Here is a 23,530-nt window from a genome sequence, read left to right as displayed (position 1 = left end):
TTTTTCATATATATATCTCACTTTTGAATTAATCAATACATTTAGAAGTGGAAACTTTCCACATTGACACTTTTAAGTAGAGATCAACAAGTTAATGAGTTATACAAACATTGCAACTTCAACACATTTCAACTTGAAAACTGAAAGAGTTGAGAAAGAAACGTATATCATTGGTAAAACTATTGTGAAGAAGTCATAACATCAAGGAAGTCACTTAAGATTCGGAAGTGATGATGCATATCTATTACCCTCATCTCTTTCTAGATGAAATTTATTAAAGTAAAGAATAAATGTAATGACCCGATTTTCGTTGATGTCAAAAAAATTAATTTCAAGGCCGAATTTAATAAATCGAGTCAAACAGAATATTGATCCAAAAAATTCTTGGGACGAAGACGATATTAAAAAGTGATATCAAAGCATGTATGCCCGATCAACACTTATGTGCGTATTGTAAAGTGTTAGATATTTAATTCATGTATCCGTCCTCGAGTTTGCATCTAATTAATAAGATTTAAATTTATAAAAATGAAATATGATCAAGAATGTGATAAATAAATATCTCAATGACATGATTCATTATTGCCTTGATTAATGATACCAGATGAGTAATAAAAATGAAATATGTTGTTAAACACCTTAAGGATAGAATGAGAATATGATACAATGAAATATGGTCACTAATGCACGTTCCGGAAATAGATTTAATGACATGTATGTATGTATCTATATATTTAATGTTAATGTATTTCATTTTTTTAGTTATTGATCTATGTATTAAATTTAGATTATGTTAGCATTAATGAACTTTTAATGTTTAGTGTGCGGATGGGTTTATTTTCATGTGTAAATGTTAATTTGATTGGTGATTAATTCGTGAGGCTTTCGAGACATCCAAAAATCTACACTTAGCTGGATAATGTTTGGGTCTCTCTTTGAATGTAGTTAGTAGAAGGGCACGTATATAAGTTAAGTAAAATTTGGGTCTTAGGTGCTACTTGGGGGCAAAATTTGCAATTAGGCCAAGACCAAGCTAGTATTTTAGTTATAGTTTAGGGGATAAATTAGATATTAACCCTCATCATCATTTTGTCAAAGGGTTAGCTGCGGCTGAAAGACGAGGGACCAAAATGCTACAAATCGATAAATTTAGTGATCAAATTGTAAATAGTCATAGTTCAATGAGCAAATCCTAAAGTTAGCAATAACTGGGTGATTCCTGGTGTAATGGACCTAATTCATCAGTGCTTTAGATGTATAACACGTGGAAATGTGGGCTCCAGACTCCAAACACAGCAACACGGGATAACCATTGACAAGGGTGTGTCTTGTTTAGTTGGTTGCCGTTTCGTCTCCGGAGTTGGTGCTACCAGAATATCAATCCCTTCTTTTTTGACAATATTTTCCTCGGTTTTTTCACATTCTCTTGATAATACGTGGACTTCCATTATTATTATTAAAAAGAAAATAAAAAAGGCGTAGAAATTTCGTGGGGAGATAACAAGGAAACTGCAAATAAATCAAAGTAGTTACAGTTAAAAAGAGTCCCCACCTCTTCTTTTTCTTCTTCTTCCCCCCATCTCATCGCGCCAACATGCTTAAACTGTACCGCACTTTGTCCGTAATATGCATAACTGCCAGCTCAAGAAGTTTCCCTTTTATTCTTCCCATCCCATCTCCATGACTTTGAATTCCCATATTACTCCTCTCAATATCTTTGTCCGCAATATAACTTGGTTTTTTTTCCCTCGATTCCTTTTCCTGTCATCCGAATTAGTATTTTATGTCGGTTCTCTATCTTATTACCCTTTCATACTCTTTAAATACCACCAAACACTCCCAATTCCCTTGATCCTCATTGTTCTCTTCTATTTTTAAAAAAATATTTTCTCGGTTTTTTTTTGGCTTCAACGATGGCGGGAGTGAATGGTGAGAAGTTGAAGAGGCTAAGAGCATGGGTTCAAAATTATGAGTGGGGAAGAAGCGGGGCGGAGGCAGAGGTGGCGAGGCTGTTGGCTTTGAATACCGGGGCAGAGATAGAGCCAAACAAGCCTTATGCTGAGTTTTGGATGGGAACCCATGAATCCGGGCCAAACGTTTTGGTTGAGGAGGAAGGAGAAGAAGAAGAAGAAGAAGAAAAAGAGCAACAAGATGTGGGATTGAAACAGTGGATTGAGAAGAACCCAAAAGTGCTGGGTCATAAGGTTTTGGAAAAATGGGGCTCTGATCTTCCTTTCTTGTTCAAGGTTTCTTCATTCTCTCCATTTTTTACACTTTTTCTTTATTTGGCACGAAACTTTGGTTTTGGTAATCCCATTAAATTCCGATTCATCAAAAAGTAAGTCGAGTCACACCTAAAATTTGAAAAAAGAACAAGAACAACTCTTATCACTCACTTTCGATTCAAAAATTTTGGTTAACTCGTATCATTTGATGAGTCAATAGGGGATCAGTTTTTGTTTTAAGTAGAAAATTTTAAAAATAAATTTTAATATTATATGATCAGAAAAAAAAAGTGTGTGAAAGTGAAGCAGTGTGATGAATAAAATGAAATAAAAGCAGAAATGGTGTAAAAATAGGTACTGTCAGTGGGGAAAGCACTGTCAATACAGGCGCATCCGGATAAAGAATTGGCCAAAGAATTGCATAAGATGAAGCCCAATCTGTACAAAGATGCTAATCACAAACCTGAGATGGCTTTGGCTATAACTGAGTTCAGGGCACTTTGTGGCTTCATTACTCTCCAGGTGAATCCTTCTCTTTTAACTTATAATAATTTGATTTTAAAAAGTTTTTATTTAATTCATTCAATTATTAAGTCTGTTTTTAAAAATATTCTATTAACGAGCTCCGAGGAGTAGGTGTAAGCAATATGAACAGAGAAAATCATATAACTTCGATTTTAATAGTGTTGTGAAAAACTTTTAAATAATTTAGTAATAAAAAAATGTAAACTTAGATATAATTTAGTGAGTGATAATGTAGTTTATTATTATTAATTTTTTATGATCATTGGTGTTAAAATATGATTTGGACGAGTGCTGAAATTGGGCTACCTAACCACTGCTCTTATTTCTCGTTGGAGCAAGAACCTATTGTTGGTAAAAGCACACCCTCCGGTGGATTATACACACACTTCACATGCCTTAAAAATAAGTACAGACATGAATTATTATAAAATTTTAGTTATTTATCAATAAAATTATTATTTAGCATAAATGCAATTTAAATATATAAAATTATATTACCAAGGATTTATTTTATATCTACATAAAATTTAACTTAAATTTCTTTAATACGTATTCTCTATTTTTACCATGATTATGTTTAAATTTAAATACATATCCCACCACTAATTTTAAATTTATTATTACATTAACTAATCTCACTCACGGAAAGCAATCTTTTTGTCTTGTCACTCTGGTCAAAGAAGTAACATGCTCAAACTATGCTTCATTTTCTGATGATTCTGTCAACTATATTCATCTATTTGAGGCAAATGTCTATCCATATGGGTTCTTTTTTCCTCGCAGGAGCTTAAGGAAGTGCTTGAAGATGTTCCGGAGATAGTAGAATTGGTCGGCACTGCATCGGCGAAGCAAGTCATGGATATTGACGAGCGAGGTGGCGATACTGCCGACAAAGCTAAAACTGCTCTGCGGTCGGTTTTTACGCAACTTATGTCTGCAAGCAAGGAGATGACCACGAAAGCTATATCCAAACTTAAAAGTCGGCTACTCCTACAAAGTCAGGTCTGCACTAATTTCATCATTATCAATCACTTCTTTTTAAAACTGACAAAGAGTTCAATTTCCATGCTCAACTTAAACATTGATTATTGGTGCTTGATTAGGACCGCAAGCTATTCAAATTAGGCATTAAGATAACTGCTACTTGAAGCTATATTGTTGCTCATATGCCGTTTATTTCTTTGTGCTTTATGGGCAACAGTTGAGGAGTCTGACGGAGAAAGAAGAGTTGGTGTTGCTGTTGGAAAAGCAATACCCCGGAGACATAGGTGTGTTATCGGCTTTCTTCTTCAATTACGTGAAACTTAAGCCAGGGGAAGCTTTGTATCTGGCGGCCAATGAGCCCCACGCTTATTTAAGTGGCGACTGCGTTGAATGCATGGCAACCTCCGACAATGTCGTCCGAGCTGGTCTCACTCCCAAGCATCGTGATATCCAAACCCTCTGTTCTATGCTCACCTATAACCAGGTACAATGACTACCCAACACATCTAAATATGAATGTCAGAATATAACTCTTAATTACCTTCAAGTAGACATGTCCAAAAAACTAAACTTAGAAAAGGTGATTTTTTTAATTGGAATTAAAAATATAATATAAAACTAATAAAAATCAGAACATAATATCGTTTATGTTGCAGGGCTACCCTGAAATCCTTTCGGGACTTGCATTGAGTCCTTACATAACAAGGTACCTCCCACCGTTTGATGAGTTTGAGGTCGATCGTTGCGTTCTTCCGAAAGGGTCGTCAGTGGTTTTCCCGGCCGTCCCGGGTCCTTCAATCTTCCTCGCATTTGTTGGGGAAGGAACAATGAAAACTGGATGTTGGGAAGGCATTGTTACCGAAGGAGATGTGGTGTTCGAACCAGCCAACACAGAGCTCGTCATTACTGCGGCTACATCTGAGCTGCAACTTTATAGGGCGGGGATCAACAGCAGGTTCTTTCATGGTCTATGAATTTATGAACACTGCCGGCGCCTACTGCCATTATCATTCAGCAGCCTTAGTGAGTAAAATAAATTATTTATTTTCATTTATTTATGCTTTCTTTTGCTGCCATTTTATGGTTATAATGTAATTTTAGGACCTGCATATATATTCTGTTAATATATAAATAAATAACTGAAATCACTCCCAATATTGAGTTGTATTTTTTAATACTATTTTTATGGTATGATATATAGCTTTAAAAATTAAACCGGTTAGATCCCAATGACGCAACCGTGAAAAATAAAAAGAATTAAGTGCCTGATTATAATATCATACGTATTGATTTTTCAAATGGAAAAGAGGCATTTTTTTTCTTTCAAAAAAGTTAAATTATTCATATAACTCTAATAATATTTATTTATTTTATAACGAGTTTTTAGTTAAATTCTAATACCAATTTCTGGGGAAGGTAGAGTGCGAGGGGTTATGCGGAATACTTATAAGAATATTACAAAAGTAAAGGAAATGAAAGTTTTACAAAGAAAAGCTAAAAAGGAAAAAAAATACTATAAAAGATTGATGCCTATACAATTGATTTCCTTCCTTTATTTATAGTTGAATTTCTTAATTCTATACAATTGTTTTTTGAATCCTACATAGTGTTCCTGCTAAGGATCCTATCTTTTTGTGATTGTGGTTACTTCCATGTTGTACTTCTTTAATTTCATGCACCTGGTTGCTTCCAGGTTGTATGGTTGAATTGATTGTAATCTGACATCAATAATGGTTGTTTCCATCATTGATTGCGTCATAGCTGCTTTGTTGTGTCCATCTTACAAACTTTTTTTTGTTTGTTTGTGGTTGTCACATCATAGATTTTATGTTGCCAAACTTTTTGTTTGTTAGTGGATGCCCTTCTTTTTGAGTTGCTTTCTTTCTTGGTATCAGCCTTTTTTGGCTTTATCCTTCTTTGATGTTGTCTAGATTCATTTCTTCAATTTCATCCAAATTTAATGAATCAAATGAAAGTCTTGGTGAATTCCAATTCTCCCATGTGCTTTTGATTTTTTCTAGAATGTGAGATGGAAAATCTTCAATTTCTATGTCGGCTATCTTTTTTAATAGTCTCATGAATTCTTCATCTCTTTCTTCAGAATGATATGCCAATATTCTTCTGCCATCGGTCCAGAGTCTATAATCTTTTTGTTAAAGAAGATATTTGGTTTTAGCTATTAAATCAATCCCAGCTTGGGTTTGATAATAATCTAAATCATTGTGACACATGTCAATTGTTGTTGCTAAGTGTTCTTTATTTTCTTTAACAGCAGATAACTGAGGGCTTGCAATTATCTTCTAAATAATCCATATTTGATAAGGCTGATAAAACTTTTCTTTTTCAGCAATACCAATAAGACTGCATATTTGAATATAAAAATAATAGAAAAAGTCATCATTTTGTATGATGCTTGATAATGTCGTTTTAACAACTGCAGGAAAATCTTTTAAAAGATGAAAAGAAAAGTTTTGTACTATTATTTCTTATATAAAACCCATTAAATACTAGTTATATCGAACGGTTCATGATCTAATCTAAATTTGATAGTAGGAATCTTTTCTCCTATATCATTAGTAAAAATATAAACTTGTAGAAAATATTCTGAAAATACTTTTTTAAATAGAGCTTGCTGTTTGCAAAGGTCTCCATTTATTTTGTTAAATATTTTTATAGGTAAAATATTTCTAACTTTATTGTATAAGCATATTCTAAATACTTTATTCATAATGGGACTATTTTTCGCTTTATCAATAAAATATTAAAATATATCAAGAAGATTGCTTATCTCCTTAATTTTCATAAAATATATTTGGAATTCATCCCAATCCCTATATAAAATAGATTTTAATAGTAAATCTTCAGGTTTATTTTCTTTAGTTGTTTTTTCAACTAAAAATAATGAATGCTTACTAAGAGCTCTTCTGAAATTTGCTCTTTGGTCAGAAACATGGGTTTTCCATATTTCATTAGTAAACTTGTGATAAACTAGGATTATAAAAATCTTTTATCTCTTGAATTTGTTGTTGTTTCAACAGCTTCAACAAATTCTCTGCTCCCTTAATCATATCAGTATAGCTGGCTTAAAATGCCGAATTTGGATCTTGGGACCATTGTGATTGACTTACCATTTTTGGTGTCAATGATAAAAAAGTTTCAATAGGTTGATTTACCATTGGATAAGGCACAAAATATCATTGATTAGGATAAAATGATACTTGTGCAAGTACAAATCCTTGTTTGGAATTTGTTGTTATTTTTCCTTTGTTGGGCTTTTTATGAACAGTCGTCTATTCTCCAACTATTTCTTTTATTAGAGATTTTTTTTACTTTTATACATAAGGCCTGCTAAGATAATCAACAAATTATTAGTACTTTATAAAAGTACATGATTTATTCTTTTAATGGTGTAAAAGTTTTATTACACACAATTTTATTATCTACTAATGGTATTTCTATAGAAGATTTTTTTTATAGTTAATCTAATTGATTTTTTATCAATAGTAAATGGTAAATATTGACATATAAAGTTATTATCTAATAATATGTCTCCTTGCATTTTAGGGAAACATTGAATTTTTTTGTATTACAAATCTAACATTATTTATGTAGATTGGTATATTTTTAGCTTTATAATTAATTATGATATTATTACCGTCTATTCCTACTATTTTTATAGCATGCTTCATTAATTTCTAATTTTTTATCGGAATAACATTTTTTCTACAACTACAAATTGTAGCTCCAGTATCTAATAAAGCATGTAAAGAATATTTTTTATATTCTCTAAATTGAAATGTAATTTCAATATATATTCCAACATTAATTGGTTTAACAATTGCTGAAGTTTGAATTTCTTCCATTCTAGTATTTCTATAATTTTTACTTGGTTCTGTAAGGAAATAGGAATATGTACTATTTTTCCTATTGGTGTAGAATTATTACTAATATTATCCTCATCTTCCTCTATTGGATTATTTGAGGGTAACATTAAATTTTCATCTGTATTTGTTATAGTATTATTTTTAAAATATAATCTATTTCCAGATGACATATATTCTATAGTACTTACTGGTGTAGAAGTACTTGCACTACTAATTTTTTCTATCATCTAGTCTTTTGGTATTGATAGATCTCTTAAATGAAATAGTTTTGACTGTATCTCGATAGTAAATTTATTAGGTTCAAAAAGTTCAATAATTTTGTTATTAATTTCTTTTATTTGTACTTCAGTTGTATTTGTATATTCATTAATAGAAGTCCAACTTATTGCTAGATCTTCTGCTAAATCATTAATATCAGAATTTTTTGTCTGAATTCTAAGGCATAGACACTCTTCTATTAGAGGATCTGTAATGGATATAAAGTAATTTGGTTTAACCTTAAATCCTATTACACCTGTATGTAAATTAGACTGAATTCCTCCAATAAGTGTTTTTATTGAATTTTCAAATCTTTTATCTAAAAGAACAACTATTATAATATCAGAGGTGCCGGTTTAACGATTTCTTGGAGAAATAATATCATAGTATTCATTGTAAGTTTTTATCTTTAATTTATAGTGTTGTTTATTTTATGCTTATTTGTCTCAAAAACCATATATGTGTTATTTTGTCTTTTTGTTGCCGTTGAGCCCAAGGAGGACGTGTAGGCCTTTGAGAGAAGACATTATAGATAACAGACGGTTTTAGGTACTTGAGATAAATAATATAAAGGAAATTGACTGTTTATATAAAGATAAAACTTGTAATCATACTATGCATATAGACTCTAAGAATGAAAATAACATTTCATCTCTGAGTAAGGGTTTTAATAGTTTAGTAGATATAACTTCTGTATATTTTCATAAATTATTTAATAAGGTTAGTAATAGAGAACAAAAAGTAATATTTTAGGAGAAGTAAAAAATTTAGATTTGAATAGCAAATCTAAAGAAATATTATCTAGTGTTAATAATAACATAGAAAAAGTTAATAATAATAATAATAATAATAATAATAATAATATAAATCAAGAAGTAGATTTAGGTCCTTTATATTATGGTAATAGTAACATAATAGTAACTTTATCTGAAGAAGAAGAAACTTCATCAAATGAATCGTCATCTAATCATAAAAAACATAAAAATCATAAAAAAAGAAAATATACAAAACAATAAAAATATGATTTCTAGTCCTATAAAGAACTTATAGAACATTGGAAATATAAATTTACTAATAGTAAAGATAAATTAGAAAGAGTAGAATATTTAAAACTTATTGAACAACTTTATGAAGAACATAAAGATTTGTTTACTTTGTTTAATTATCATTTTATTATGAACTATGACACTACAGTCAGTAGTAGTTCTAGTAATTCTGAATTAACTTTAGAAACAAATCTAGAAAATTTAAAAGTTACTAGTTATAAATCAGATGAAGAAAACACTTCAATTGATGAGGATGAAAATATAGATATCCCAGAACTTATGGATACTGAACAAATAGATCCTTCTGGAAAAAGAAAAATAGAATCAGATCTTCAAAAAGATGATTATATGATAACTTTTAATAAAGATTTTGAAAAAGTAAAAAATACAACTAGGATTTTTTATAATAAAATCGAAAATATAGCTACAAATGATGTAAAACCTGAATATCCAGGAGAAACGTCTAGTCAACATATTCATCAAAGAATAGATAATTTAAATAAAAAAATGTGGCTCAATGAGGAATATATTTAGACTTAACCAATACTCCTATATCGGACTATGAAAAAATCATAGATGATTGGGCACAGTCTATGACTATTGTAGTAAACAACAATACATGGTCAAAAGAAAATTTTTTAAACTACTTTGTAGAAACATTTCAAAGAGATGTTCTACAGAAGAATCTGAGAAAGGAAAAGAACAAAAAAGCCAGTTAATCAACCAAATAGAAACTCTCAACGACCTTTTAAAAGGATTAACTCTTATTCTAAAAACAGAATTTTGTGGTTATACTGATAAAAAAACTAATATTTATCCAAAAATTTTGTAGTTATTTTGATAAAATAAGAGTAAAAGAAAAATTAGATAAAAAATCTAGAAAAACTAGATTGGAAGAAATACAAACTTCAACAATTATTAAACAACTAAAAGTTGAAAAAAAATGATATAATTACATTCTCAAGTTTTCAATCAAAGAAATATTATACATATATTGAAATTATATTTCAATTTAGAGAATATAAAACATATTCTTTAGATGCTTTATTAGATATTAGAGCTACAACCAGTAGTTGTAGAAAAAATGTTATTCTTGTAGAAAAATGGAAACCTATAAGACATCCTATAAAGGCAATAGGGATAGATGGTAATGAAACCATAATTGAATATAAAGCTAAAAATATACCAATCTACATAAATAATGTAATGTTACATTTGTAATATCAAAAATTTTATGTTCCCCTGAAATGCATGGAGACATATTATTAGGAAATAATTTTATATATCAATATTTACCATTTTCTATTGATAAAAAATCGGTTAGATTAACTATAGAAAAATCTTCTATAGAAATACCATTGGTAGAAAACCATAAGTTTGTGTGTGATAAAAATTTTACACCACAAGAAAAGAGCAGATTAAACAACTAGAAAGAAATCATTGGTTGTTTAAAATTTTAGAGGATAATTTTAGTGAAGAACCATTAAAATTATGGCAAAATAGTCCTAGATACTATGAAATTAAATTGAAAAATCTCAATAAAATTATTAGAGTTAAACCTACGATCTATACTAAACAAGATATAGATGAATTTGACATTCAAATTAATGAATTATTAGAAAAATATTTAATAAAAAAACTAATAGTCCGCATTCTGGTCCATCTTTTATGGTAAGAAACCATGCTAAAATAAAAAGAGGAAAAGTTAGAATGGTTATTAATTATAAAAGAATAAATCAAAATATTATTTTTGATGGATATTTTATTCCAAAAAAAGATATTTTAATAAATCAATCTAAACAAGTAAAATATTTTAGTAAATTTAATTATAAATTGGGATTTTAGCAAATAATGCTAACTGAAGAATCAAAACCTTTAACAGCTTTTAGTGCTCTTAATGGACATTATCAATGGAGAGTAATGCCATCTGAGTTATGTAATGCACCACAAATCTTCCAAAGATGGATGGATTCTATATTTAATAAATATAAAAAAATTTGTGTAGTTTATATAGATGATATTTTAATTTTCTCTGATACATTAGAGAAACATAGAAAAGATTTAAATATTATATCTCAAGAATTCATAAAATATGGAATTATTTTAAACCCTAAAAAGATAGAGCTAGAAAAAACAAAAATAGAAATTTTAGGATTAAGACTATCTGTAAATGGTCTTCAACTACAAGACCATATTATAATAAAAATAAAAGAATTTCCTGAAAATATTGAAGACAAAAAACAACTTCAATTTTTAGGAATTATTAACTACGGAAGAAATTTCTTTTCTAATTTAGCTGAAAAAATAGGTAAGTTATATGATAAATAAAAAAAGGAAAAACCTTTCATTTGATCTAAAAAAACTCAGAAATTGTAAAAAATCTAAAATCTGAGATAAATAAAATTCTAAATTTATATTTACCTAAACAATGAGATAAATTAATTCTAGAAACAGACGCATCACAAAATTATTGGGGATGTGTTTTAATAGCTAAAACAGTCAATAATGACGAATTAATATGTGGATATAGTTTTAGAAAATTTAAAGCAAATGAAATTAATTATATTATATAGAAAAAGAATTATTAGCAATAAAAAAAGGAATAAAAAATTACCTTATATATTTGGCACCTGAAAATTTTATTATAAAAATTGATAATCAAGCAGTCAAACAATTCCTTACTAATAAAAGTTTGCAAACTGTACCTAAAAAAATTAGGTGGTGTAATGAATTATTTACTTTTAATTTTGGAGTTTTATATGTAAAAAGTACTGATAAAATTATTGCTGATTATCTTAGCAGGCCTTATGAATAGAGGTAAAAAACCTCTAATAAAAGAAATAGTTGGAGAATGGACGACTGTTCATTAAAACCCAACAAAGGGAAAATAACAACAAATTCCAAACAATGATTTGTACCTGCACAAGTACCATTTTATCCTAATCAAGGATATTGTGTGACTTATCCAATGGTAAATCAACCTATTGGAACTTCTTTATCATTTACACAAAAAATGGTAAGTCAATCACAATGATCCTAAAATCCAAATTCGGCATTTCAAGCCAACTATGCTGATATGATTAAGGGAGCAGAGAATTTGTTGAAACAATAACAAATTCAAGAGATAAAAGATTTTTATAATCCTAGTTTATCACAAGTTTACTATAAAATATGGAAAACTCATGTTTCTGACCAAAGAGCAAATTTCAGAAGAGCTCTTAGTAAGCATTCATTATTTTTAGTTAAAAAACAACTAAAGAAAATAAAGCTGAAGATTTACTATTAAAATCTATTTTATATAGGGATTAGGATGAATTCCAAATATATTTTATGGAAATTAAAGAATAAACAATCTTCTTGATATATTTTAATATTTTATTGATAAAACGAAAAATAGTCTCATTATGAATAAAGTATTTAGAATATGCTTATACAATAAAGCTAGAAATATTTTACCTATAAAAATATTTAACAAAATAAATGGAGACCTTTGCAAATAGCAAGCTCTATTTAAAAATGTATTTTCAAAATATTTTCTACAAGCTTATATTTTTACTAATGATATAGGAGAAGAGATTCCTACTATCAAATTTAGATTAGATCATAAATCGTTCGATATAACCAGTATTGAATGGAATTTTATAAAAGAAATAATAGTACAAAACTTTTCTTTTCATCTTTTAAAAGATTTTCCAGTTGTTAAAACGGCATTATCAAGCATCATACAAAATGATGACTTTTTTTACTATTTTTATATTCAAATATGCAGTCTTATTGGTATTGCTGAAAAAAAAATTTATCAGCCTTATCAAATATGGATTATTTAGAAGATAATTGCAAGCCCTCAGTTATCTGCTGTTAAAGAAAATAAAGAACACTTGGCAACAACAATTGACAGGTGTCACAATGATTTAGATTATTATCAAACCCAAACCGAGATTGATTTAATAGCTAAAGTCAAATATCTCCTTCAATAAAAAGATTATAGACTCTGGACCGATGGTAGAAGAATATTGGCATATCATTCTTTAGCATATCATTCTGAAGAAAGAGATGAAGAATTCATAAGACTTTTAAAAAAGATAGCCGACATAGAAATTGAAGATTTTCCATCTCACATTCTAAAAAAAAATCAGAAGCACATTGGAGAATTGGAATTCACCAAGACTTTCATTTGATTCATTAAATTTGGATGAAATTGAAGAAATGAATCTAGACAACATCAAAGAAGGATAAAACCAAAAAAGACTGATACCAAGAAAGGAAGCAACTCAAAAAGAAGGGCATCCACTAGCAAACAAAAAGTTTGACAACATAAAATTTATGATGTGACAACCACAAACAAACAAAAAAGTTTGTAAGATGGACACAACAAAGCAACTATGACGCAATCAATGATGAAAGCAACTATTAATGATGTCAGATTACAATCAATTCAACCATGCAACCTGAAAGCAACCAAGTGCAGGCAATTAAAGAAGTACAACGTGAAAATAACCACATCCACGAAAAGATAGGATCTTTATCAGGAACACTGTGTGGGATTCAAAAAACAATTGTATAGAATTAAGAAATTCAACTATAAATAAAGGAAGGAAATCAATTGCATAGGCATCAATCTTTTATAGTATCTTTTTCCTTTTTAGCTTTTCTTTGTAAAACTTTCCTTTACTTGTGTAATATCCTTATAAGTCTTCCGCATAAACCCTCGAATTAACCCAACGAATTAACCCAACGAGGGAAATGTTAACCAATGTTTAAACATCACCTAAAAGGTGGGTTTATAAACCAAATGGGCTAAACATTGGGTTAGTTATAAAAAGGCATTTTCTTTTTGCTGCTCAAATAAATTATTGCAAAAAATCTTTCAAAAAGAATAAAAAAAAATGCCTGAAATGAACCCTAATATTGTGTAACATAAAATTTGAATATACCCTAACAATGACCAAACTGCAAAAAAAAAAAAAAAACTTGGTGATGAGAATGGATAATACAAATTTGGATATTTTAGATTGTTATCTGTTCAAACCATTTAGCCATGATAGTATGACATTAGCACCTTCCCCCCACGAACAATCCAACATCATGTCATGCGCAACTCCTTCGATACATATCGGTTTCACATTGTAAAATCTCCCAGTCTCATTGAGTCCTTCTGCGTCCTACATTTACATATATGATATATCCATCTATAAACAAGGAGAAGGGGTCCTAAAATGATCTAAAGTAATAATCTCATACTATGATACTCCGACTGTTCATTTTATTTTTTGAAATACCCGTGTTGGACTCCATATTCAATGCATATTCGGGTATGGTAAGGAGAATTGTACATAATCATGTCAGACACATACTAGTATCTGATAGGTCCAAGTAACAGAGATCCCAGGCACGACCACGTAACTTTTCTTATATGCACAATATTCTCATATATTTGCAGCCTTTGATATAAGATACGAGAAAAAGGAAAGCATGATGGAAAATCAGAAATGCATAAATTAATTTAGACAGGATTTACCACAATGAAGTCATCTTTTGCACCCAACACAAGAATTTCAGTTGAACAGTCAGTCATTTTAGGCACAGGAAGTGACTCATTCAACTTCCGTAGATCAAACAATGGCACCCTCGAGCCTTCTTTCATTAGCTCCTGATAACTGAAAGAGGGAAAAAAAGTCAAAAGGCTGAGTCAACAATTTCAGTTGATTTGCAATACAATTTTTGGTACATTGGAATAAGCATGTAGAGTGAAAACAATATTAACCTTTTCTTTAGTAAGTGTGAAATGTTATTCTGATAAGAAGATTTATATCCTTCTATCAAGCTATTCTGCTCAGACTCGTTATTTTTTTGAAGCATCCGTGCCTTTATGTCACTCGACCTTGGATGTAAAGTGTTAGATACAGATATATGTCTAACAGGATTATGTTCAATTTTCTTTCCTGGTTTTTCCATATAATTGAAAGGTCCTTGGATGTTCATATCTCCACATGCCCATGTCCTATGTTCAACTATGTATTGAACGTGAGTGTCAAACAAGGGTACTTCAAGAATAATGAAGAGTTAAAGCAATGTAACCATATGTGATGCAAATTTGAATGAGTATGGAGATATCACTCTCCAAAGACTCCCCAAATTTTAAACAATTGAATATACTTGAGTTCAAAACATACCGTATCTGACACTAAAACCCAAATCTGAGCAACATAGCTTTCAAGAAATTAGGTAGATATTCTTGAGGTTCTAGACATCTTTCTCTAGATATTACCAATATATATTTTTGGTTGATAGATATCACCAATAGTTATCCATGGGATCACTTAGCTATGCATTACTAATAGGTGGTTGCACAATTGATTTTCAATGAGATTTTATCAATTATGAACAGAAAAATTGCAACTTCACAATTCCATTTAATATCTTATTCATTTATGTGAGAGAGACAGAGATGAAAGTTCATATATATGATTAGGAGGTTCATGAAACAAACCGTAGCACCAAATTATCCTCCATTGTAGCTGAGAAGAAGGTCTCCCTACAAAGGGACAGCGAAGTTTGAAAAGCTTTAGCAGCTAGGCTACGAGTCACCTGCATAGGGGATGGAACAAAAATTAAAAATAAATTGTATGACATCATGAAAAACTTGACTACTTGAATTCAATTTGTTTGATAGTTCGGGTTCTGCTAGACAATGGCCAAGCTGAATTCAAATTTTCCTAACTGAACCCAAATAATTTGAGAACTCAAATTTCTTGTTCACACTCCTAGTCCACACAGAGAGTGAAAGGCATGTTTTCAGATTGATGTACTCAAAATCCAAAAGCTTACCTTAAAAGCGGCAATGGGTTTGGAAAAGAGATAGCGCCACACTAAGCCACTGAATAAAATTGTAAAAGTTAGCATTGGAAAGTTACTTCGATGAAAAATAAGAGTTAGATTGCAAGAAAAATCACCTATTACCCGAAGGAGGAGCAGAGCAGATTAACGCAGCACCTGTAAGTTTGGGGTACAAATTTTGCATTTCTAGAAACATTTCGATCAGCATAAGAAGAAACACAGTGTAAGAAAATGCTCTCTTTTTCTAGGATCACTAAATATGTTATTCAGACTCGGTTGTGTCAGATACGGATATGTGTTTGACATGGGTCTTGTTAGATTCTTTTTAAACTTTTCCGAACTCGTATTCCCATACCTATGTGTTGGTGAGAGTGTCAAACTTGAATACTTTCAAATATATATATTTAAGGGTAAACTATCTAGTAGGTCACTCAACTTTTATGACGCTTTTATTTTAGTCCCCTAAAATAAAGTTCTTGCAATTTCGTCACTCAACTTTTAGGGTGTTTTCATTTTAGTCACCCAACCGTTAAATCTCTAACGGCAGTTACCCGGTACACACCACGTTCACACTTTCATTTTGGTCACCTAACTTCTAAGTTGCTTTCATTTTGGTCACCTAGAAAATATCATTCTTTTTAATATTGATCAGGTAAAAATCATTACGGATTAAAGTGAAAAAATGGTACAAACTAAAATAATGCTTTAAAAATTCTACTTGTTTATCCTCTTGCCGTAAGTTCTAAATTTTTTTCAACATTGAAATTTTAAATTTCGAAACATCAAAATCAATTAAATAAGTTATTGAAAATTTTTTAACCCTTGATAGTGTCAACTCAAATAAATCATCTTTAATAATTGTATATGAAACCCAAATTTCTTTTGATTATATGATCTTGAGTCTTTCATACTAAACTAAAAACAAAGAAAAATCATTACAATTACTTAAATTAATTAATTTTATATTCCATACCAAACGAAACCCAAAATTTTTTTTATTACTTCTTTACGTAAATGAAGAATGAACATTTAATTTAATTAATTGCAATTATTTTTCTTTACTTTTAGCTTGGTATAAAAGATTAAAGATTATACAATCAAAAGAAATTTAAGTTTTGTAAACAATTATTAAATATGAGTTATCGAGTTGATTTCATTAAGAATAATATGAAAACATAAAATAAAAATTTAAAATTTAGGAGATTAATTTAATTTACTTCAATATCATAGTAACAAACCTATTAATATGATCAAGGGATAAAAAAATTTCAACAATTTATTTAATTGATTTTTATGTTTTGAAATTTAAGATTTCAATATTGAAAGAAAAATTAGAATTTTCAGCAATATGATAAACAAGTACAATTTGACAAATTTTTAATATTTTATTTTAGTTTCTACCATTTTTTCACTTTAATCCTCAACTTTTTTTTTTTGCCCCAATCAATACTTGAAAAAAAAAAGATGTTTTTTTGGGTGACCTAAAAGTTGAGAGACCAAAACGAAAGTGTGATCATGATATAGCATATGCAGTTAACCGCCATTAGAGATTTAACGGTTGGGTGACTAAAATGAAAGCACCCTAAAAGTTGCGTGACGAATTGCAAGGATTTCACTTTGGGTGACCAAAATGAAAACGCCCTAAAAGTTGGGTGACCAACTAAGTAGTTTACCCTATATAAAAATAAGAATTTGTGCGACATAGACTGAATCAATCAAGACCAATTTGATGAAATGAAGACTTTTAGTGTTCCAAAGCACACTGCACACTTCAGAAGGCCATGGTGAAGTTGGAAACTCATGTATCAGTTCAAGTTTCAAAGCGGGTGCATACAATGTCCCTTGTGGCACATAACTAGATTTCATATATGACTTATAACTATGTTTCTTCGACTTTTCAATTTTCTTAAGTATTCGTGTTCAAAATGTGGCTTACACTTATTAGGATGAGTATGATATAACTCTACAAATACATTTAAAAAAATGTTCAAAAATTGAATATACCCTTGTCAGACACATACCTATATCCAACAATAACATGATTTACAATCAATCAAAAGATTTCTAGAGAAAAGTGTAGATATCATAAAGGATTCTCAACTATGAAACAGTAGGAATTGATGATTCTTATCTGTTCAGGATGTGAATCCAATGCAATCACTATTTTGAAAGTTTCTCAACCGAAAAAAGGGAAAAAGAAATGATGGCTCGTATCTTTGGAAAGGTAAATCTAGCTTAAGAAATGCTTATACACTACACAAACTTTCACTTATGCCTTGTTATTCATCAGTATAAACCACCATATCACTCAAAACCGGAGATGAATGTTGAAATTAGATATGCGTCTATTACAGAATGGTAAATTTTTCTGTTTTTTCACATATTTGAAAAACCATACTCTGTACTTGTAGATGAATATGTGTTGGATATTAGTGTCAAAAATGAATACTTAAGAAAGATAATAGAACCAGATGCATAGGAATTTACCATAATGTAGTTCATTTCTCATATTTGCAAGGTAATACTGGATAATAAGGCCTCCAAATGAATGTCCGAGTAAAACCGGTGGCAAGCTGAGGTTCCTCTCGATAAAATCCGCAACATCACCTGCATGTGTCTATGGATTATGAGTGAACAGCGAATTAGAGGAGGAACCTTTAATATAATCAATTGCTTTTAGAAAGAGTTAAAAAAAAAAAGAAAAGAAAAAGCATTATCATGTCAAAGGAATTATTTTTCAATAGGGAGACAAGAAGTTAGATATCTGCAAATTTTGTAAAAACTGAATCCATAAAATTGCTTTAAGACTCTAACCTGTTTATAATCCACATTAAATCCGATTATTAGTATTACCATCCTATCTGAATTCAATTTAGATAACATTACTTGCCTAATACTCGAATCCACTAAATATTCAAATTTACCAAGTCAAAACAACTTTTTAATTAAAAAAATCGAAAAGAAAAGCGGATAATGATTCGGATATTCAAATCCGAATCCATTATTCCATTATTCACTACAGTATAACAGTTTTGGAGATCTGAATCCGTTATCTGCAAAAGTAAAGCAGATCCAAATAACAAAGATTTGACTATTGATATCCGCATCAGCTCTGAATCTATTGTAGATAGTGCTGAATTCGCACAACATCTAAATACACAAACAACAAGATCGGACATCCGCAAATGTTCGAAACTGCATTATACATTGTCATTTCTATTTTCCAGCCAAACGACAATTACCTGAAGAGAACCAGCAACAGTTCCGGAAGGCGTATCGCTTTCACCCTACCCATAACACAGAAACAGTGTTGAAATCAGTGCAGCATTTTCGAATAAAAGTTTCATGCAAGTGAAACTTCATAAATATTCTAATATGTTTAAATATAAGGCGAGAAAATTGCCAGTCAAGCTTACACCTTAAGGTTCCGAATTTTAAAGGCAGATGAAATATGATCCAAGAGGATCAAACTGAGAAAATGCCCTTGCTCTGATTGGTACAATTACGTGTCCTCAAAATTCACAGGAGAAGTTTTGGGGGCATTTGAGAAATGCCAACCATGTACTTAAAGATAGAATAAATTTAACTCGAAATAGAGCTTCAAAGAGAAAAGAGAAAGTAAAATGTTAAAGAGCGGGAAGAGAAAGAAGAAGATTATATAACCTGACCAAGCAAGCTAAGGGCAAAGCAATCAAACCCAGAATTTGAGAAGAAAGGCAACCAATGTTCAGCCCAACACCAAGCTGAATGGTAACTTCCATGAACGAAAACCAGAGGTGGACCCTTTCTCGAATCTGGGTTTTTCTCTTTGACACTCTTTTGAACGATAACCTCCATGTTTAAACCAGAGGGGAGCTGATGGAAAACACGTGACTGCCCTTGTTTGAGCTCATAGGGAACTCTCGTTTTGCGAGGTTCGCTGAGGACAGCGATGGGATTTAGGGTCATTTTAGGAAGGTGTTGAATCGAGAGAACAATCGCCATGGCTGTGCTGGGAAAGCTGAGCTCCCTCTTCACTGTATTTGTTAGTGCTGCCTTTAATCTGATTGGAATTTTGTTTCTTTATTTTACCCACTTCTTATTCGGTTAGAGAGATGTTGATGAGTCCCGTTAAGTTGGGTTTGGACCTGCTCATGATCATCGGTACAGGCCCGTTCGAATAAGGCTTGGCTTTGTACAAAATATATGTTCTCAAAGATGAATTTGGATAAGATTTGAAGCTTTGTCTTTTATATTGGTTGAGTTTAGGAGAGAATTTTTTGGTCCGATTTGACTTGGTTAGAATATATATTGTTATAAAAAATATTATATTAGTTATATATATATATGTTAAATAATAATTATATATTTATATTAAATCAGTAATTCAATAATATTTAATTTTATTACTCAAAAATTTAAAAAAAACTTATCCAATTAAATAACATAACTTAAAATATAAAATTTTAAAAATTATATTTAATACAATAAAATATTTATTATATTTATTTATGTTTTTAATATAATAAAATATTTATTATATTCACATTAGTTTTTTTTAATATAAATATTTTTAATGCATTTTTAATGTTATAGAAAATTTTTATTTTAGTTTTTTAGTACATTTAGTGTATTATATTTTTAAAAATTTATTTTTTAAATAAAAACTAATCTAAAAAGTTTATATATGGTCGAGTCAGACATGGATTTATTTTTCTTAAATTGAGTCGGGCTTGAGCAGAAAAACATGCCTATTTTTTGGGTCGGGTTGAGCTTGGGCTTGGAAAATTGGTTTAGGTGCCTTGCCTGAACCTGAGCCATAAGCATTTCTAAACCTGATTATGGGTAGGACACCCGCCTAGGCACAAAGGCTCGTTTGAAATCTAGGAGGGTTTAGGCAAAAATATATACTTGAAAACTGAATTTGGACAAAAATTAAGACTTGTTTTTTAAATGGGCCGGATCTCAGGTAAGATTTTTTTGCCCGAGCCTAGTTCAGCCTAAATGCATTACATTATGAAAACAATTATATTAATTGCATATAGTTATATATATTAAAGACTTTTTTTAATGTATTTTCAATATATTGAGAAACATTTATTTTAATAATTTTAGTGTATTTAATGTATTATATTTTTTTAAAAATAATATGAAAAATAATTTTAAAAAGTTAATATAGGTGGGCCAAGTCAAGCTCGAATTTAGCATTTTTTTATTCGGGCCGAGCTTGGGCGAAATTTTTTGCCCATTTTTGGGGCTGGACCAAGCCTAGAAAATGAACTTAAACACCTTAAATCAGCCCATCCTGACTCGACGCATGATCAGGTCTAGTTAAGTTCAACCAAATTTATGTAAGACGTAACTCATAAGCTCTTTATGTGATATATCTATTATATATAAAAAAGGTTCACAAATCAATTTTGGTTATGAAATTATTAAAACATCCTTATTTTAAAGGGCTATTAATATTACTGTAAGAGTATTTTTGTTATTTCATATTTTCATACTTTTATATGACATATAAAATAAAACAACTAAATAACATTATTGTAAGAGTATTTTTGTTATTTCATACCTTTATATAACATATAAAATAAAACAACTAAATAACATTATTTAGGAATCAAACACTAGATCAACAAGTTTAAATAGAAAATTCTTACCACTCCACTTTTAATTATTTGTTGAAATAATTTTATAAATATATTTTTAATATAAAATTATTTTCGTTATGATAAAATTTAGTTTTATAAAATATTTTTATTTTATATGGAAATGGACACTAAACTTAGTTGAAATTAAGATATATATGCGAGTTGTGGTATATGGTAGGTTTACAAGCGAGAGGTATGATCTAGTGATAAGTCAATAATTATTTCACTAATAATTTGAATACTCACTTTTAAAAGATTTAATGTATCCCATTTTTATGTGATCACTATACTTGAGATACTTTTAATTAAATAATTCGTTGTAAAAAAATCTATACAATAATTTGACCCATGTACTGAACTATGATAATAGTTTGGCGGGTTGTTGAAGATAGGGAAATTGACGTATTGGAGGAATGGATAGATTTAAAGGGAATTGAGGAAGTTTGGTGAGATAAATGGTTACCGGCTCTATGTAGGCGTGAGCATTTGATCGAATCGAATCGAAAATTTTTGAGTTAATCGAGTTTTCGAATCTCATTTCATCATCCTAACTTTATTTGAAGTTTTCTCGAATCGAGTCGAGTGAGATGGAATTCGAATCGAATCGAATCGAATATATTTGTTCGAGTTAAATTTTAAAAAATAATTTTGGGTCCTTGTAACCACTGTCACCCATTGTAATAAAATTTGTCCACCTTAATCAATTTTTTTATTAACTTTCATCACCTCATAATTTATTTATTAATTTTTTATATATTGGTTAGCTTCTTTGCTTGCTTAGTTGTTTCAATTATCTTCAGATTCTTGTCACTATGTATTTTGGAATTAAAAAATATATTAAATGTAAAAATATGATTTTTTTAATAAAAGTTTTTTTAAAAATAAAATGTGAAATTGATACCAATATAAAATTTTAACACGAATATTTTATGGCATAATTAATAATTCAATTTTAATATAAATCTTCAATATGACTAAACAATTCAATAATATAAATAATATAAATAATATAAAATGTGAAATTTAATTTAATAATATAAATAGTAGATATAAATAAAATTATTACTATTTATGTTTATGTTTAGTGAATTTTTTTTGGATAATTTTGATTTTTTATTTGAGGGTAAAGAGTGAGAAGTAAAAGTTTAGGGGGAAAATAAAAAGTTTTGGAGAATAAAAGTTTGAGGGAAAGTAAATAGGGGGAGTAAAATTTTGGAGGGAAAATATTAAAAAAATTGGAGGGGGGACGGTTTGGGGTAGATGGGAGGTGGGATGGGAATGGAATAAAAGTTTTAGGGGAAAAGTGGGAGGGAGTAAAAATTTTGGGAGAAAATAAAAGGTTTTGAGGGTTTTTTGGGAGTAAAATTTTGAGAAAAAATAAATGGGAGAGTAAAATTTTGGTGGGAAATGGATTTTGGGTAGATTGGGGGGTTGAGAGGGGAGGGGAGTAAAAGTTTTGGGGGAAAAGTGGAAAGGAGTAAAAGTTTTGAGGGAAAAGTAAAAAGGTTTGGGAGTTTAGGGTAAAAATGTAAAATATTATAGTTTTATATTCGAATTATTCAAATTATTTGAGTTATTCGAATTTGAAAACTCAACTCGATTCGAACTCGAAATTCGAAAAAAAATTCGAGTTGATTCGAATAACTCGATTAACTCGAATAACTCGATTCATTTAACTCGAAATTCAAATTTTTTTCGAATTTTTCGAGTCGAATCAAGTTTTACTCACCCCTAGCTCTATGGAACGACACTATGAAAGTAATTATCTATTGGCTTTACGAAGCAAAACCATGAGAATGATTATTTACTAGCTGTTGACATCATTTTTTGACAAAAACGGGGTCGACTTGGGTTTTGACAAATGAAAACGAAAATGAGAGTCGCCACCGATCCTTTTTGATGAGGTGTGAGCAGATCACCTCGAAAAGTGGTTGTTTTAATAAATGATTTGATTTTATTAAAACAACAAGTTTGGTCCACGAAATTCAGAAAAACGGGTTCGGGAGTCAGTTACGTACGAGGAAGGATTAGCACCCTCGTAACGCTCAAAATTGGTACCTAGTTGATTAGTTAACGTCTTAATGTCGAAAATTGAAAACTTTGAAGAATTTTAAAAATACGATCCTTGAATTAAAATG

General features: G+C 29.9%; 2 protein-coding genes across 2 annotated transcripts; one reads left to right on the top strand and one right to left on the bottom strand.

Annotated features, from left to right (window-relative positions):
- Nucleotides 1-1,419: 1,419 nt before the first annotated feature.
- Nucleotides 1,420-4,889, top strand: LOC107916682 (mannose-6-phosphate isomerase 2). The gene is made up of 5 exons (XM_016846016.2): nt 1,420-2,246; nt 2,580-2,747; nt 3,534-3,752; nt 3,952-4,218; nt 4,391-4,889. Exons 1-5 carry the CDS (start codon nt 1,914-1,916, stop codon nt 4,706-4,708), a joined length of 1,305 nt encoding a protein of 434 aa, XP_016701505.2. The 5' UTR covers nt 1,420-1,913; the 3' UTR covers nt 4,709-4,889.
- Nucleotides 4,890-13,818: 8,929 nt separating this feature from the next.
- Nucleotides 13,819-19,827, bottom strand: LOC107916680 (uncharacterized). The gene is made up of 8 exons (XM_016846014.2): nt 19,423-19,827; nt 19,002-19,046; nt 18,247-18,376; nt 15,876-15,945; nt 15,751-15,799; nt 15,413-15,510; nt 14,441-14,579; nt 13,819-14,084 (listed from the first exon to the last, which is right to left on the bottom strand). Exons 1-8 carry the CDS (start codon nt 19,741-19,743, stop codon nt 13,938-13,940), a joined length of 999 nt encoding a protein of 332 aa, XP_016701503.2. The 5' UTR covers nt 19,744-19,827; the 3' UTR covers nt 13,819-13,937.
- Between the last annotated feature and the right edge of the window lie 3,703 nt (nt 19,828-23,530).

The sequence above is a fragment of the Gossypium hirsutum genome, chromosome D11 (genome assembly GCF_007990345.1).
Source record: "Gossypium hirsutum isolate 1008001.06 chromosome D11, Gossypium_hirsutum_v2.1, whole genome shotgun sequence".
Taxonomy (NCBI): Eukaryota; Viridiplantae; Streptophyta; class Magnoliopsida; order Malvales; family Malvaceae; genus Gossypium; species Gossypium hirsutum.
This window is presented reverse-complemented; position numbering and strand designations above follow the sequence as displayed.